Source organism: Drosophila santomea, chromosome 3R (genome assembly GCF_016746245.2).
Source record: "Drosophila santomea strain STO CAGO 1482 chromosome 3R, Prin_Dsan_1.1, whole genome shotgun sequence".
In the NCBI taxonomy this organism is placed as follows: Eukaryota; Metazoa; Arthropoda; class Insecta; order Diptera; family Drosophilidae; genus Drosophila; species Drosophila santomea.
Window position 1 is genome coordinate 25,136,059 of NC_053019.2, and position 18,758 is coordinate 25,154,816.

General features: G+C 39.6%; 1 protein-coding gene across 4 annotated transcripts in view; it reads right to left on the minus strand.

Moving 5' to 3' along the window:
* Window positions 1-18,758, minus strand: part of LOC120454583 (poly(U)-binding-splicing factor PUF60-B) — an 89,391-nt gene that overhangs the window by 25,437 nt on the left and 45,196 nt on the right. Inside the window, exons 3-4 of one of the 4 annotated variants that reach the window (XM_039640009.1) lie at window positions 14,235-14,282; window positions 3,247-3,285 (exon numbers count right to left, since the gene is read on the minus strand). The exons of 1 other annotated variant lie outside the window; for it this stretch is intronic. In XM_039640009.1, coding sequence (XP_039495943.1) covers window positions 3,247-3,285; window positions 14,235-14,282 — 87 coding nt within the window. The remainder of the gene's footprint in view (window positions 1-3,246; window positions 3,286-14,234; window positions 14,283-18,758) is intronic. 2 more of the 4 variants (XM_039640011.1, XM_039640010.1) reach the window with 2 other exon arrangements.

Below are 18,758 nucleotides of genomic sequence, written 5' to 3' on the forward strand. Positions count from 1 at the left end.
AACGCGGCGTCGTCAACTGAAGCCCTATGAAAAAGTTTCAGTTTTTGCGCAAACAAATTGGATTATTCGATTACGTGTTTGTACAAGCGCAGTGGAATAACGTTCACGGGGGTTGTCGACGGGTTTTTGGGGGGCGGGGGTTGGCTGAGGTGGGGAAAACCAGGTGAGTTTCAGGTGGAAGTGGGGTGTGAGGGGTGGCTACAAGGTGGACTGAGGTTGGATTGTAAAGCGGCCAAGGGAACAAGTTTTTAAGGGCACCTCTGGGGTTCGGTTTCTTTCATTGTACGTAGGGGTTGCAGCGCTCTTGTTTGATTTTGATTTATTTGGCATTTGTTTGCCAATTGGCAAATGTTTGCCAATCTATAGAGAGCAGAAATGTAATCTATTATGGATGGACTTCATCTTTGCTAGACGGGTAAACGGAATTTCAAATTCGATTTCAAAACATTGTAACACATTTTTAAGGTTTTCAAAGCGATATGCTAATCATTTTGTTAGCTGATAAAAGATAAATTTATTCAAACATTTTAATCGCCAAAAATATCAGTTGTAACTTTTAAAACCAATGCAGATATCACCTTTCCCATACGACTTTAGGCCACTGCATTGTTGGCCCAGAAGGGTGGCTAAAAATAAAGTCTAACCAACTGAGCGGCGCCCAAATTGAAAGTCAATATAGTGAACAGTTGGCAAACACCTCGTGCTGCCAGCAACTGAAATTTATTGTTACAAACTGGCTTAATTGCTGGCCAACTGGTGGAAGGGGCTTTTCAAATTCTGCCCAACTCTTTTCTAAGCTTTTATATTGAACGTGGTGTAGCTGGGTTGAATTGAGTGTGTGGGATGTGCGGGGCACTTTGATTGCTTGCTTTTAAAATGAATTTTATATACTCGTATAGTGGTCTTGGCCAGGTGTTTGACACTTGTGCCATATGTGTGTGGATAGTGCTCTTATTTATTTTGCTTTTAATTTCTTGTTCGCCATTGAGCGGCCCGCAGCTGTCGGTGTTCACCAGTCAGATGGTGCGTATGAGTGATTTTTAATTTAAATTTAAATCAAACATAAGGCAAAAGGCCAGCACGCAAGTGTGCCGCACATCCTTGCTGTAATGAAACTCAAGGCAGGCAGCCCGCAGCTAAGAAGAACACCAAAATCAACAAACTAGTGGGAAAATGGCGCAAAATGGACGTCCGAGCAAAGTGTGAATGGTGTAGCACCAAAGTTTGGGGCACTGGGTAGCTGAGAAAAATACATGAACAACATGTGCGAGTTATGTACAATCGATAAACTCGAGCGGAGCTTATTTTGCTGACGGCTGACAATTAACCCCTTACGTGCCAATTGGTAGCTAAATAAATTAACCCCCCCACACACAGGCACACTCACACACATACACACGCATACAAACACTGACGCATCGTTGCCAACAACGAAGTCAGCAAAAATCTTGGCATTTTAATTGGCCCTGCCGACGCCTTGAAGTTGGCCATAAAAAAGTTTACTCACAGCCAACTTGAAAGGCTTTAACGGGAGCATAACCTTAATGCAAAGCGCCTTGAAAGTTGGCTAAACTTGAATGGCTATGCAGAAGTAAGGTAATTAAATTAGGCCCTTTGTTTACATTTGCCACAGCACCCTTCTCATGTATTTTGCCCGTAAACTAATGTAAATTTATCAAGCATACGCCATGTGTGACACGGGCAAAGGTCAGAAAACTTTGAAGGCACTTAAATTTAAATACTAATGGTTATTGCAGAAAATGTGTTGGTAATATAAATGCCAGTTTTTTTTTTAAGAGGAATATAAAACTATACCGACACTCAGCAAGATGATTGCTTACCGCACAGAAAACTTCTGATATCCCAATAAAAATGTATAAATCGCCCCAGAAAAATCCACACAAGAGTCGGAAAAGTTACTTTACTTACCATTAAGCTTGACAGTCAATTCCGGGCACTCTTACACTCACATGTGCTCGGTCCTTTTCCCTTTGTATTAAGCAAAGATCCTGGCTAGCAAACCCAGTGAATTTTCCGCCCATCGCCTGACACAATACGGATTGAACGATTCTACATTATAATTCATGGAACGAGCAGCGCGATTTTTGGCATTCCTTAACAGAGCTACACAATTCCCCGGAAAGTAAAGTAAAGTGAAGTAAAAAATGGAGGGAATGGCGGGAGATGGAGGGAACCCCCATCACTTTTAACAATGACATTCGGTGACCCCACAACGGCCCCACCCATTTCCCCCTCTGAGGGCAAACATTGTGCAAAATGTGCATATGCCAGAGGGCTGCTGTGAGTTTTCCTGAGCTCCACAAACTTTCCCCACCGCAATTTTTGTCGTTTGTTGGCATTTTACTCCCCAGTCTCACTCACTGGCTTTCTCTGTCACTTTTTTATTTACTCTGATTTTTATACATGAGTTTGTATTTCATTTCATGTCATACGCACACTACGGTAACGAACAAAGCACTTGGGAAAAAAATTAAGCAATTTAAAGCGGCATCGCTTTTTCTCGATTGCTTGCACAAAAACATATGCGCGAAGTAAGCAAATAAACCCATCGATTTACACTAATTGTTTGATTGTTTTCACTATGAAATGGTAGTTTAATTGCTTGCCTTTTAAATCCGTGAAATATTTTAAATGCTCAATGCATTAATGTGTCTCTTTTTCAGCTGATAATCCAGTCAGTTTTAAAAATGGTAGGAAGTCTGCAAAATCTATCTTTCTTGCTGATAATTTATTTAGAGTTCATTGAAGCGAGACATTTAAGCATTAGAAATGTAATGGCCACTCGAGTTTTAAACAAAGTTGAGCTCAACTTCAATGCTTCCACTTTCCCCGGGGAGTTGGGCCAAACTTTTGTTTCGGTTTTTATTTTGTATGCCAATTATAAAGGCCGCACGAGCTGCCAAAGGCGAGAGCCAAGTTAAAGCGGGGTTTTTGGATTTTGGAAGCCACTTCACTCCACGCCACTCCACGGCGAAAGTTTGATTAAATTTGTATTTGAATTTTTGCTCCTGAAGTTTGCTTTTAAAGTTTCGCGCCCACAGCCCACATAATGAATCGATAATGAATTTAATCCGTGTGGGCGAAAGGATACATTATGGCAGCGAGTCAATCACAATGTAAGGATAATACGGTCAGGGCTTAAAGCCCTCTGTGTGGCGCACCCTTTACTTGCTACTATTATTAAATAATATATGGGCATAATTAAGCGTAAGTCCCACGGCTTACCCGGCATATAGAGAAGTGGCGTTCATCTCCGATACTGACCTGCAAAAGACAAAGAGCAGAGCGGAAAAGAAAACTTGATTATAGTACGGTCAATTATAAGTTTTCAGTTCATCTAGGGTCTAGAGTACGGGTAAAAGCTAAAGATAATGAAAAACAGCAACACGAGCAACAATTTCAACTACGTTTAACTAGGAAATTAACTTATCTGTTTATCTATTTTTATTTTTGTTTTTTTTTGTTGTTTTTGTTTTTTCTTTGCGAGTGAAAGGGAGTCCTGCATCAACAGCTTACGGGCTAAAGTCAATTTTTGCTGTAAATTGCATTTCCCTTCGAGGGTTAGACGATATCCCCGGCGATTTCAAAGAGACAAGAGTGAGTGGAAAATCTGCACAGCTGATAGGTAAAGCGCAGCAACAAAAGTGCGAAGCCAAAAGGACGAGTATAAAATGTAAAAGCGGAAGTTTAAGTTCTTCCATTTCAGCGACGGATAAAAGTTGATCAACATCAAGGGTCAGACGGCTGCCTACCTGATGTCCATCAAAAAGTCGTAGCGATAGCTACATAAAACCATATGAAATGCCAAGTTGAAGTGGTAGTTTTCACGGAAATATATCAATCAGTCAAGTCCACAAATGGGGGCAATTCATTAACAGGATGTGAATCCAATAATAAACATTACTTTGCTCAAATATTTATAAAGAGAAACTTTATCAAACTAGCAAATGAATAATCACAACTTTCAATTGTCACTGCGGATTAGCTTTGTGATAAGTACTTACTAATTAGATTAAGTTATTACTTATATTTTTTTTATTAGGCGCCATCTTACTTCTCAATTGAGATAGCAAACTATATACTTAAAACTTGGCCAAATCTGACAGTCTACGGCAAGATTTCCACGACTTTTCCAGCACAAACTTCTATAGGGCTGTGAAATTGTGTTTCAGATAATCTCTGTACTCCGTCGTTTCTTTCCTTTTCTACAAATCAATATCGCACTTTGACACAAGTTTCATTAGAGAACATATTGAGCCTGGGAAAGCAGAAGTTACCCTTCGGCCCAACGAGATGAACAAGAAGCTGAGCTGGCCAAGTGACGAGATGCACGTGCCAAAAGTCTCAAGTTTAGCTGTTGCTGTGGCTACTCACAAAAAATTCGCCCAAGGCGCTTGCAGGGAAAACGGCAAGGTGGTATGTGGAAAATTGAGGAAAAGCCGAGTGGGATGAGCAAAAAGATGACGACAGCTTGGGCTTGTCATGGTAAACGCGATGTGAGCGTTTGCTTGGCCTTTGGCAAAGTTTCTTATTGCATGCATGTGGTGCTGAAAAAAAGTGGAAAATGGGAAAAACTGGGTGGCGGCGAAAAATAGTGTTGCATATTTATGTGCACACCGACCAACGGACCGTTTGAAGGCTTTTGTAATTAAAAAAAGCAAAATCTTCACCCCAACCGAGCACCTGGCCGTTTACAGTGGAACTGCAGTAGCCGGAACTTCAAACTTGAATAATTTTATCAAAGTGGATTTATTAGATCATAGCTAGATGTTAAATATAGTACTTTTTAATCGTTATTGAATCATCATAGATTTTTGACTAACTAAAACTAAAAAATATACAATATATATTCATTTCAGTTTCTTATAGACAGAACTCATACTAAAGACTTAGCTGGACTCTACTGTAAATCTTGCGCCTTTTATGTGGATGAGTTTCCAGTTTGCAGTGGCGCTGGAAGGGGGCGGTGGGCGTGGACTGAAGGATGGAAGAGTCGCAACGCTTAAGGATACTTGTGCAAGATTTATGATGTGTTAGTTTTTTTCGAGTGGAGTTCCTCGCCCAACATGCATATGCATATGCTCAAGCATGCAATTTCTGTTTTCCACTGTTTCACCCTCGGTTTTTTTTTTTTTTCCCCTCAGTTCTCTCACGCTGTTTCCTCGCATTTGGCAAATGGCGCTCAATTTTTTAATGAGCGCGCCGGAAATGTGGAAAATGTCTGCGTGCCTGTGTTGGTAAGTATGTGTGTGTGTGTGGGTGTGTGAGCGTATGGGTGTCACTTTGATTTATGAACATCGGCCTGGCATCCGACAGATTTTGTCATTTTCAGCTGTCGCTCTTTGTGGTGGAAAGTGCGCTTTTAGCGGGACGCAAAAGAAAATTATTTTTAATGGTCACATGAAGGCGTTGGAGTGTCCTCCAACTCGTCCTTCCATTTTGGATATTGATACGTAAGCCCTTCGCCGCAGCACTTAAACAGTATTTACGCACATGCGTCCATTAATCAAACAATTTATCAAAACATGTCATTTGACGCAGCGCAGAGGAGTGTAATAATGTGCGAATACTTCTACTATTATCGCTCAACCAAACCGGAAGGATGCGACTTGTGGGCTCAGATTGCTGCCATCGTGTTGGGGCTGTCAATCATGATGGCGACAAGGATCGTTTATTGTCATACTCCCCGGGGCCAATTATCTGCAGTCAGGGAAATATAAATAATCACGTACATAGCAAAAAAAAAGTATTCTGTACTTATTTAAATTGAAAAAATGAACCAAAACATAGGGAATGTGCGAGCAAAAACATTTTAAGTTGATATCATTAATCAAAAATATATATTACCACTTAAAGTCTTAAAGTATCTCAGGCATATATGCATATCTACACAACCGATGGGACTTGAGCTTAGCAAGAGGGGCAAACAGGATTCACCAAGTCGAAAGGAGGTTAATAACAAGGCGTTCCACACACACACTCACACACGCAGGATGGGAAATGTGGAGAGATCTTTAGTGGGGCCACTCTTGTGTGCTCTGTGCTCTCACTTACAGCAGGATAATGCAAAGTTTGTGATAATGTTTGAACAAAAAGAGCACGCAAACAAGTCGAACGAAGGACTAGTCGCATAAAAGGATATGGCAGTGTAAGCAGGCATTTAACCTCTCACAAGTCGAGCCATCCATCAAAAGATTGGCTTTCACTCCATTGATAGTGCGGCAAATATTTAAAGTGCACGTAAGTGTGTCAATTAGCTTAAGGGGAAATGGATCAAATGACGCACAAGCTATAATATTGCTTGTATTAACTTGGAATATATCAAAAACTGTGACACATTTTTCATTTCAATTTACAACCGCCAAAGATGCATTTAATTTAACTTTAAATGGGGGAAAACTCAACTGTGTTTACTTGTCTTCACCCACGCATTTGTATGACATCTTCAACTTTTGGCTTCATTTTCATAAGAGTATTTGTGGAATGTTGCCAGTCTCTTCTCGTTTCCCGCTTTCCTGGCTGCCTTTTAGTAAACCTTTTTCCGTCAGCGCCGCCGGATGGTGCTTCGCATTTTCCTATTTTCCATCTCTCAGCATCCGTTTTGCATAGTGGGGGAAATTTAAAGCGCACTTCTTGTGGGGCTGCTCAAGAGTTTTCCTACATTTTGGCAATTCTTGTAACGCATTTGGCATGGTTGAGAGGATGTGCGTGCTCCTTACTTACTTACTTATGCATGTGTGTCAAAGCCATGCAAAATAAAAATGAGTAAAAAGTTGCGATGGCATACTTTTGGGATCGCACTCAGACACACTCCTTTTAAATCAGGATTCATTCGTTTTTACGGTCTCTCAGGTTTTTTCTTCCATGTGCTTCCTACATCTTGTGCCAGCACGCCTTCTTCACCTAATTGAATTTTTATGACCCAGGCGACAAGCCGAGAAACCAAGAAGCCGAGGAACAATGAGGTAAGGAAACGCCGGAAGAAAGTATGAACAATAAACCAAACAGCCATAAAATAACCATAAATCCACAATTTTGAACGCGCCTAGGCCGCGTAGCACAATGTTTTTTTTATTAGCTGCCATAATCGAAGTTCGGTGTTCGAGGCTCAAAGTTATCCATGTGTCGGCTTACTGCGACCAAACATGCGACATTTTCGATCCGCCATTGCCACACAAATTGCAACTGCAATTGCAATTCGAGATTTCGATAGTTGCACACAGGAAGAAATGCCAGTATATCATGGATGAATATTTTATATATCCCAAAACAAAAATGGTCAAAATAATGCAAATCGGATATGAAGTCTGTAACGAAATATATTTCTTTCGAAGAAATTTTTATCTATGCAAGTATTACACGATTTTTCCATGTTTGCCTTAACTGGTTCTCTAGCGATTTTTTTTTCAGAACCAGAACTTTAACCGTCTAGCCCGAAAAAGGCATTTCCGGGCAATAAGAGAGCGGCGCGTTGCAATTTCCATGGCACAGCACTGCAGTGCAATGAACCGGAGACCCGGAGACAACAGTACGGCCAACTTTTTGAACATGGCGTGATTTGCGCCTAAAAGTATGCACCAAACTGCAAGAACAAAGCAGTCCGATAAGCAGGAAGCCCAGACAGTCGGAGAGGATTGGAGGTGAAATGCTGCAAGGATAACGGGCAGGGGGAGCAGATGGTGGGAGGAGCAGGATGAGCAGGAGGTGCGGACACCGGGACAGATGCCCAACTGACAGCCGTCGGAAAGAAGGGCTTTGTTTTGTCCAAAAATGCCCAACGAAATGTCTGGTTTATGTTTCTGATTGTTGCAATTCATTGTGCAGAAACAGCATGATGAATAGGCACAGATGCAAAAATGCAAAAGCTTTTAAAATGATTTTTAAGCAGTATAATTTTTTAAGATTTTCAACGTTTAGTTCTAAACTGCACTTGCTAGCAAATCTAGCATAGTATCCTTTTATCTATTCCTTTAATTCCTCACAGTTTCTGTTTTTTTTCCAGCAACCTTCTTAATTTATGCTGAACCCCAACGCTGAGTTTCCGGTTTTGGTAAAAAATTTATTTTCATTTCTCTCAAAGTGGGAAAAAATGTATCACGTTGGGTTTTTTGTTGCCTGTTGTTGCTTAATGCTATCTCTTTCCCGCCAGCTTTCTGTCCCTCTTCCTCTCTGCGAAACATTTGCGAGTGTGTGCGTGTGCGAATATGTATGTGCATATTTGTCTGTTTTGTGCAGCTTGTTAAATATTTATCTGCCCTTTTTTTGGCTTTTCTAACACCAAGCGAGAGGGCAAAGAGAATGTCGAATTTTCCGAATTTTCATACTAACAAACGCTTGTGAAAGTCGTTTTATTTATTAGGCTTGGCCTAAATCTAAAATGTTATTAAGCGTTATCAAAGAGTTCTTTAAATTCGGACGAAAACTAGAATTTTCACAGCCCCAATGCTATTTTGCCACTTTTGGTATGTGCTTTATATTCCGTTTTGATGCGTTTTTTTAATTAGCTGCAATTAAAAATTTAAGTGGCCTTCTCAGACCAACGAAAAAGCGCATGGTCAAGGAGCTTAAAGTGAGAGTTAAAGCGTTGATAGACACATCTGCTGGTATTTCAGTAAAATTTCATAACCTAATTAACTTGGAGGGCCGCCCGTGGTGCTCTTGTAATATAACTTCTTAAATTTGGACAAAGAAATTTCCATTTCACCGGCGAACTGGAATGAGAGCTTCAAAACTTTGGAAAGTTGTTCTCATTCGGACTCTTCTCGCTGGACTCTGCTAATTGCACTTTCGAGTTTCCAATTATAGTACGTTAAATATTTATTTAAAGCCAAATTGTGGAGTAAGCTGCAAATGTGAAACGTGGCCAGAGCTCCGCCCACAGAAAATGGACTAACGTGACTTGCTATTTGTGTAACCTGGCCAAGGATTGCGGTGGCTATTCTCTCTTCCATCCTCCACCATCCTCTATAGTGTTAAACAAGGATGCGGGTGGATTGCTTGGTTCCAGGGGGCTGTGTGGCTGGAACAAAAGTTTAATTGAATTTCCTTAGCCTGTTCAACGGGACTGACTGACGTCAAATGGTCCACCTTTCCGCTATATATGTATGTCTTTGAGTTATATCGAGCTGTTCTGGGGCTTTGCTAAAGACTCCCATCGTAACTTTAATTTAGAGTAGTTACAGCTGAAAATGTGACAAATTTAAATTTTTTTGTAGAAGTTTTTGAAGTTACAGATACTAGTATGAAAGTCAGTTAATGTGGGCAACCTGCTCCTCTGCTGTTATACGGCATGGAGATAGGTATAATCGCATTAATCGCAAAGCTGCACATCCTGCACGTCCTCGTTGTTAACGTTAAGTTAATTGAGTCCACATTAGCTGCTCAGCCTATGCATTAAATTCCCCCCAGCAAATGCAAATGGCAGGCTGCTTAAAGCGCTTCCGTCAAATTACGCCGCCAATATGAAATGGTTATAGTTATCGCTTATCGTGCGTGTGCGCCTTTGGGTCATCGAATCCATCCGCCATGTCCTTGATCGCTCCACTCTGACCCACCACCTATCACTCCACCCCAAATATCGCCCAATACCGCCCATTTGCAACGTTGCCTGCATATTAAACGCTTGACTTGTGGCTGCGTGTATCCGTATCTCGTATATGTATCTGGAGCTATGCATTTGTATCTGGCTGCGTGTTTTCGTTTTCTCGGTTCGTTTTTGCATCGCAAAATTTATTCATAGCTTCCGCTTGCTGACTCATTATCATTGACTTGCCATGCATCCTTGAATATCTGTGGGCGTGCTTGGCGTATCTGTAAGATACGCGTATAGCTTTAGCTATTGATCTTTGATTTTGGTAGTCATACATACATATATACATTTTTAATAACACTTTCTTGAAAATTGTTTTCAAAAGAAGTGCTCAATCTAAAGATTTCTGCAGAATTTTTGAACATTCATAAAATTCATTCATGATTTATCGATTGAAGAACGCATTAAATGCTTAAATCATGAAATTTGCTCACTCGTTATGGCGGCACAGATTTACTTTGCGACTTGGGCCTGTTTGTCCACTTTCGAATAGATAAACGCATTTAAATTGCAAGGAAGTGCAAACTTTGCCACCGCCGCTGGCAGTTCATGGCTGCTGCCCCGAAAATTTATGTTGACAACGTGCTGGGCCACCACGTCACCACTGCACCACCACCCCGCATTACCCCGCCCACCCAAAAACCGCCCCCATTTTCCCACTATTTTCCACGACGCCCAGCTGTGAAAGTCGAATGAAATGACCAAGCCAAACCAGAAAGTGCCGTGCGCTTATTAATGGGTCATGTGTGCAGGGCAAAAGTTGTTCTTAGTCCCACTCTACACTTGAAAACTAGTTTGGCTAGAATATCGAATTTAATATTTTTTCAATATTTTTTTAGTTTTATATTTTTAAAACGAAGGTGGCTTTGAAAAATTTAAGTAAACTATTAGCAATTTTTATTGAAGCATTTTTCGCCTACAATAAAATTAAGTATTTGCTTTAGGGAATAAAGATTTTGAATTAGATTTTGAAGAATTTTCAAAATATTTATTAATATTTAAAAAAATATGTGTCTTTATTATTTTTTTGAGTGTTCCAAGAGCTGCATCGTGAGAAATCATAGGGCATGGAGCTCCACGAAGTGGAAAGGGATGAGCATCCTATCTTTCACTACTTGGTCCGAAGAGTTTGCACTCAAAGCTTCTCTGTTCTTTTGTGGAAAGTTTTTTTGGGGTGGAGATCCCTTTACGTTCTCAGCCTGTTTCACATTCGCCAGCTATCCATTCTTCTGGTCGTAGTTCATTTTTGGTAATTTCCCGCCTTTGGCTTAAGCAAATTATGAGCTTCATTTGCATATTCGCATATCCAACAAAGAGCTGAAATTGAAAACGCGATTTGCACGAATTTACAATCCCAATTTACATAAACCCCAACCGCGTTCCCTTTTCAAAAGGTGTTGCCGAATGCATAAATCATCAGAGTAAACTCACACACACACACACCTAAATCAAGGACTATTGTACAACGGTGCGTATTGTTGATTTGAATTCGAAACTCCATCGGCAAGTGGATCAAAAATGGAAAATGCCGATGTAATTCTAATGAAGACAGCCGCCGGAGCTGCTGTCGTTTCGCTGCAAACAATAAATTCTGTTTGCCATCGAAGGAGAGGAAATTAAGCCAATATTGCGTATACGCAGAGTAGGAAATTAAGTGGTTTGACTTTGGCGTAGTTGAGTCTCTGAGTGCTTCGGGTGAAAACAACTTTTTATTTAGAGTTTTCATGGTAAATTCTGCCTCCGCCATAGTAATTCAATTCAGCGAAATCACCAATCCTACACAACTTGGCCCAAAACGTAGTCAAGTGCGAACTGGAAACGCAACAGAGAAGATTTTAGCCAAACTGAAAAAAGGAAGAAAAAAAACCGCTCGGTCCCTGACGTAATTAAACCTTAGGTCCAGGCGGAAGTTGCTTAACAAAAAAAAAAGGAGGATCTGACAAAAAATTTAGGATGCGTCGCTCTACCGTAACAATACACATCCTGTTGCAGGATGGCAGCAGCTCCTTGCTGCTTGTTCGACTGGGAAATTAAAAGTACCACAGCAACACTACGTAACAGAGCTGAAAAACAAGCCGAAAAAAAAGGGAAGCGAATCAGGTAAAAGGGCGACAATAATTGGAACAGTAGAACGAAGCCCTTCAAATGTTTTCGCATCTGTGCAATATCGCAGCAATGTGTGCTGCAACATGGCGGCAACATCGCAGCAGCAGCAACAACGCAGCAGCAACAACAATGATTGCAGCTGCTGCCGCGCCACAATAACCGACTCGCGATGGCGACAGCCGCAGAGCAATTTTAATTGATTGTGGTCTTGAATGGCGAAAGTGTGCTCCCAATCGAGCAGCCGAATTAAACGTCGAAATTGTGGTGTAAATAACAGAAAATTTGGTTGGAAAACCTTCCTACTTTAAATCTTTATTGTCCTTTTTATTTCGCTTGAATTTATGATAGTATTTTATTAATGCTAATTGAGATTTACTAACTGAATTATTTTTTAACCATTGCAAGTGTGCGAGTAAGAGCCGTGTCCAATTTCCATTTAATTAAGCCCGTAGTTTATGTAGCATACTTATCCGCGCTGCGGTTGCATTTGCAGCCAAAAAGGACACGAATGCCCGCTGCCAGCTTCAATTTCTAAACGTAAATTCCACTGCAATTAATTTTCCACAGTTCTTATTGTTGTTGTTGTTGCGTGTATCACGCCATTATTTTTTGGCGTATATATGTATGTTTTCTTCTATTTGTGCAACTTTTTGTACAACTTTTTCGAGTGATACAATTTTTAGCACCTTGCTTCACGATTTTCCGGCTTGTTTCGTATATATCGCAATATCGCATATCGCGTATCGTTTGTCAGTTTTGGAATGTGGCAAATGTGCTGGACTCACGCATTCCGTCGACATTTTTCAAATCCCTTTGCCACGCCCACCGCTTCAGCCACCCCACACCCCCCCGCTTGCACTTGGAACAATTTTCCGGCGATTGTTATCGCGAGTCGTTTGTTAAAATTGCACCCGCACAACGCGAAAACACAATGGCTGAAATAATAATGCTTGCACAATTACATAGACAGACGGCTTAGTTTTTCCCGCTGCCATTTTTCCATTTCATTTCCATTTTTTTTTTTCAGCCGCCCACTGCGCTATTATAAATAACAAACAAGAAAATTGTTTATAATTACACATTAGCAGATAAAATATTGCATGTTGCCGATGTTGGCAGCCATTTGCAGTGCACTTGTATGTGAGTGCATGTGTGTGTGACCAATTTGTTGGCCCGACTTCCAAAACATGGTTCTGTCGTTTTTTTTTCTGGCCGTGATAATTGTTTCAGTTTCTAGTCCACTCAATTCCTTTTTTTATGATGTGTTATATTGCGCTAAAGTGTTGTCATTATCGTTGATTACGAATGCGATTATATAATAATAGCTTTGAGTTGCGCCCAGGAGGCGAAAACGATTACGACAAATTGCAGGCCGGAGGACTCAAAGAGTTTATCCTTGCATCGAAATGTGCACTTATGATTGAGAAATATATGTGCAGTTAAGTTATGGCAATTAAATATTTCACAAACGGCAGTTAATTCGCTCCTGTCGAATGTTAAATACCTGCATGAATGATTTTCAGGTGCAAATAACTCAAATGTGTGCACTGAAAATTATAAAATTGTAACAAGTAGAATGCACTTTAATGTTAAGTTGGAGATTCAATATCAAGCATTTATTGAATACAATATTATGCAGAATATTTTCCCTGTAGAAGTCATACAGACCATAAACACGTACGCTAAAGGTTCCGTTTCTCCCCATTTAATGTTTAGCAAATTGTGGAGCAAATTTATCCAAAATACCCACATGTACATGTGTGTGTGTGAGCAATAAAATTATAACAAACATGGACAAGAAAACAATATAATTGCAGCCCAGAGCACAGCAGGCCCACATTGAGGGTCCTTCGCCTGGCGAAAGCAGCCAAATGCAACAGGATTATCCTTGGCTTCCAAACTCTCTCGACCCCCAAAAACACCACAGGCCATTGTTTTGACCATAAATACTTATATGTTTCCGTAATATGTTTCTAATTGTTGCGTTCGACAAGCAACAAGAGCTACCATGTGCAACCAGAGATTTAAGATATTGAAATAGGCCGGAAATGGTATTCTCATTATCTTTGATAGCATTTCATCACATTTATTTACTGTAAAATATTGAAGTGGTTAATAAATACGAAATTATAATTACACATTACTAAGGCTAAGTGTACTGCACATTTTACTGCTACTAAACAAACTAAAGTATCTACGAGCTGACAGGAAGATAGATAATTCAATAAAATTATAACAACTTTAGTATGCAGTAATAGCCAATTTGGAAGATAATCACATGAAATACCAACAATAATATTTGCTAATTATAACGATTACACTTTGTTATTATTTTTAGCCAATTAAATAGTGGTGGGAATTTAGTACGCTTTTTTTTTGGAAGAGGACACACACACACACACCGAATGCAACACAACAAACACAATTGAATTGGGCTTTTGGGGTTTCATTGGGATGGTCGTTATAATATGGGCATATGCTGGGTATGGGTGGGGTCGATCAGCTGGTTAGAGCTTACCTTGTGGCTGCTGTCAGGCAGGCAAACGCTTTAATGGGTGTCTGAAACCTGCAATGTAAAAGAAAACCGGAAAAGAAAAGAAGAAAAGTTCGCCACTGGTAAGCAAATGTTTCAAATCGATCTCGCAAAAAGCTGCTCTCGCATTATTTTTTGGTATTTTGTGTTTTTTTTTCCTGCTTGGTTATTGAGTAAACACACTGGTTATGGGTTTTAGAGTTTGTTTTGCTTTTTCTGTTACTACAAATGGTTGCATCAAAACTAGGTATGTATATGGGAGTAAAAACGAGTTGAAAACAGTAGTTGTAGTAATAGTAGTAGTGGATTTTTGTTTTTGATGGCCGACCACGTGTCAATTAAAATGCATGGGTCGTTATTTGGTGGTTTACTCAAGTGGGATGTGGGTCTGGTGTTTGTAAAATATTTTTGTATTTACAAAATGCACAAAACGCTTTTAATGGCCAGTCAGAAGCACGCAGAAAATTATTTACATGGGTTTTCGCAAATACTTCTGTGACCTGTCAAGTGGATTATCATTGAATTTGATTTGTTTAGGAGCTCAACTGTTTTCCGATTGTATAGATTAAAATACGCATTCAATGTCCACTGTGACAGGTTGAGAAAAATATAAACAAATGCAACCTGAAAAGTGGTTTCATCTACGTCTCCAACAACAACTACATTTTAAGCTATAGGTAATTTACCGATGACTATGATGTTCAATGCAATATTATATAGTTCTTTTTTTTTTTAAATGCGAAAATTATCTTATTACACATACCAAAACCATTGAATCGGGAAAGTTATGTACAGCACAACTGGGGACCATGTTAAAATGCATAAATGGAATAAAATACATATAATTAAATGCGCACGAAATTAATAAACCAATGTAAGCCACACGAACAACAAGGACAACGGGTTTCTGGGGAATGGAGAGGTTTACACAGAAAATTCCGATGATGCCAACCAACCAACTGGACTCTGATTTACGCAAAATAACAAACTTTGCTCGAATTATTTTTAATTATTAACGGCATGTTTTGGGTTATTTATTTATGCTGCGACAGGAAAAATAACAAATAAAATAAACAGCAGATCGTACAAGTACAAGTATTTTGCTAGAGGCACACGACATAAATTACACAGCACTACGACACACCGGAAGATAAACAATAAATTAAAATACATCAACCAAATATCATTTGTAAACATATGAATTGTTTATTATTTATTCGAAACTACGCTTTCCATGTTTGTGTTTCTCGTGTGGGTGATAAAGTTTGGGCGCCGCGGGCTTTTCTGCAGTTCTAGAAAAATGTAATTTGTGTAATTGGAGCTGATAGGAGTTCAATATATAAAATGGCATTATTTATTCATGTATTTGGCCTCTATTTTGTTATTTTTGCATTATTAGCCCTGAAGCTGTTTTGCTGTTTATATAGTCGTTAGCCTCAGTTTCTATCAGTTCCTGTGTTTCTCGGGACCCTTACGTTTTCTATTTAGCATCGTTTCGAAATTTTACACTTTAAATTGAAATGAGGTATCCTTCAGCCATTTAATGTATCCAAACAGCACCTTTACTTCCCACAGGCTCTTCCTCCTTCACCTTTCACTTGTGTATATGTGTGTGTTTGTGCTGGCATTTCAGTTCTCTGCCCACGAATCTAGGCCAAAATGCAAGTTTTGCTCCTCTAGATGTGACACCAAAATGTCAACAAGTCGACGAGGCGTGGAGGCTCGACTGAAAAGGCTAATGAGAGAACGCATCAGGCGGAATGGCCCGAGGGACGTACTCATTTGTAATTAAGAGCAGAGGCATTCAACCCCCCGCCCATATCCCATATATAATATGTAGGATGGAAAAATATTCCACACTAATATATATAGAGAGAGAAATGTAGATTTTTAGCCACACCTAATTAAGCTACTTTCTCCTGGCCATTCTAATTAAATACAATTCAGAGGCAAAGTTAAATGAATAAGTGATAAGCCGCCAGAAGGCGAGTTATGCACACTGGCACCCAAAAGTCTATATCCAGTCTATATCTCATTGCCCCCAAAATGTGGGGGGATATTCAAAACAGACAGCGACAATCGGACGGAAAGAATCTTTGGCAAATTGTCAAAACAACAGGCACGAGAAGGAAAACATTTTTAATTTCCTGCTATAAATTGTATGCAAATGGAATAGATTTTTCACTGATAAAAACTTGCACACAAAATGCCACAAAATGCTGTTTTTCAATTTGGATTTTCTGATATGTTAATTTCGTTTTCGTAATCGTGGTTGGATGTGGCTGATGGGTTAAAATGGTTGTTAAAACTACTAAATACGAACACAAACATGTATAGTGAATCGATTACAAGTTGGTAGTGTGAAGAGAATATGGTGGGTTAAGCTTAGAGAAGTATATGCTAATACATAAGGGGAGTACATAATTACGCAATTGGTGGATCTACATGGGGTTAGGGCTTACACGCACACACAGACACTACGATGGCATCTATGACTATCCCTTAATCACGATGTTTTCGAGCTATATGTCTGATGTCTAGCCAGGTTGCTTACCTGAAAGATAGAAAATAAGTTAAATTAGTTTAAATAGTTTGAAAATATATATAATCTTTAAAGTAAAAGGTTAATATTTATTAACCTTTAGGTAAGCACTCCTAAATCTTAGATATGCACTAGCGTTTTTGCATATACCAACACTCTCTCAACATTTGCATATCCTGAAGCACTTCCTTTGCCCCCCTTGCCCCCTTGCACCCCGCAAATTGGCACAAAAAATGTACACGCAAGACTTTTAATCGATTTAAGCGTGAAGGAAGGGAAAGCAAAGGGCTGCAAACCGGAGTCTCTGGGTTACCAGGTGCTTTATAAAGCGTTAGCTAAACGTTTTTGTCGGTTTGTGCATCAAATATGCATATGCAAGTAGCTGTATGTTCACGGGGCTTCCCCGAGATGTCGTGGTTAATTTCCCGTGGTTTCAGCATTTTACTGTGGCAGGTGATTAAGCGCCCTAATTGCCATGATAAATTTACTCAAAACTTAACTCATTTGAGGGATTTATTAGTTTTAGTTACCTGCTTGAGCTAAAGAGTAAGCAACTATTATAGGAATAAGTGGAAGTACATTTTTTAAAGTTTCAAGAAACACGAGATATTTATGGCATATAATAAAACACTTTCCTCTACGTTCTCATATATTACTTCCAATTAACAATGACAGTTACCGCAATCTATTTAAGCCGTTTGGCATGCAGATTAAAACAAAAAGTTATCCACTCTTTTGACCAACTTTTTTTTATGACACAAATCGGATTTAGTAGATTTTTGCGCACCGCATATGCGAGTTTTTGGGCATCAGCATCTCACTCACTTTCGTTTTTGGGCCGTCGCTGAATTTGACAACTTTGGCGGGCCATATAAAAGCCGTTGCAAATGTCGGTCTATTACAATTTTTCGCTTTCAATTTTTGTGGCACGGCTGGCAGAGCTGGCAGGGCTTAACTCATAAATCTGACACTCGGACTGGGAAAGAGCATGGCCCAAACCGATCTATAAAATACATCGATATGACGAATTGTAACTGCCACGACTTCCGCCCTCTCCTTTTACCACATTGCATTTTAATTGTATTTTTTTATGTTTTTTTATGTTCACTCTTCGTTAAACTACACCTCACGGTCACCTTGGGGTTAAAATTCGAGGCCCAGCTCCACTGTAGGCTGGAAAAAAATTTGCATTTTAAAAAATACGCAGGCATCGGTCATATACAGTTTATAAATTATATAGAGTGTGTATATATTTCGCTCTCGAAACGGAAACACATTTATAATTGCGCATAAAACCAAAGCCGTTTACAGTGCCTTTTGGGTGTGGATGGGTGTTTCGCTTTTCCGCCTGACTTTAATGTTTTAATGATTCACTCACATCGAGCCCCGATATGCATACGTAATTTCCTGCTCGATTTTAACGCGATGTGAGGGACCGACACTCTCGACTGGCTGTCCATTTTAATGGTGACATTTAATATGCGTTAATTATGCCATTTATGGGCCGTTTCGTTTGGTTTTCGGGGCATATGCGCTAAATGGTTTGTCGTTAAAAGGCCTCATCCATTTTTTATCACACAGCTACCCAATGTTACACCCAAATCAAACGAAATTGTCTTCGACTGGTTTTCATTCTTTTGCAATTTAGCTCAAAGCATTTGAATAAACTTCGCTTGAGGTAGGTATTATAACGTAAAACTTTTTAGATTGGCAGGGGGAATCCCTTTTTCCAACAGGGCTTATGCAAATTGCTAGCCGCTTGTGACGTGTGTATCTTTTATTCAACTAAGCCGAAAAAGCTGCGTGACAAAAATTGTGTCAATGGATCAAAGTGCTATAATAAGTTGTAAAAGTTCACACTCTCCTAAAACATGTTAACGTTTGAACTCTGACTAAGAAACTCTTATCGTACACCAATTACGGCAGCAATAGTGGCAAATAATCGAAGTCATGGTAGAAATTGAACA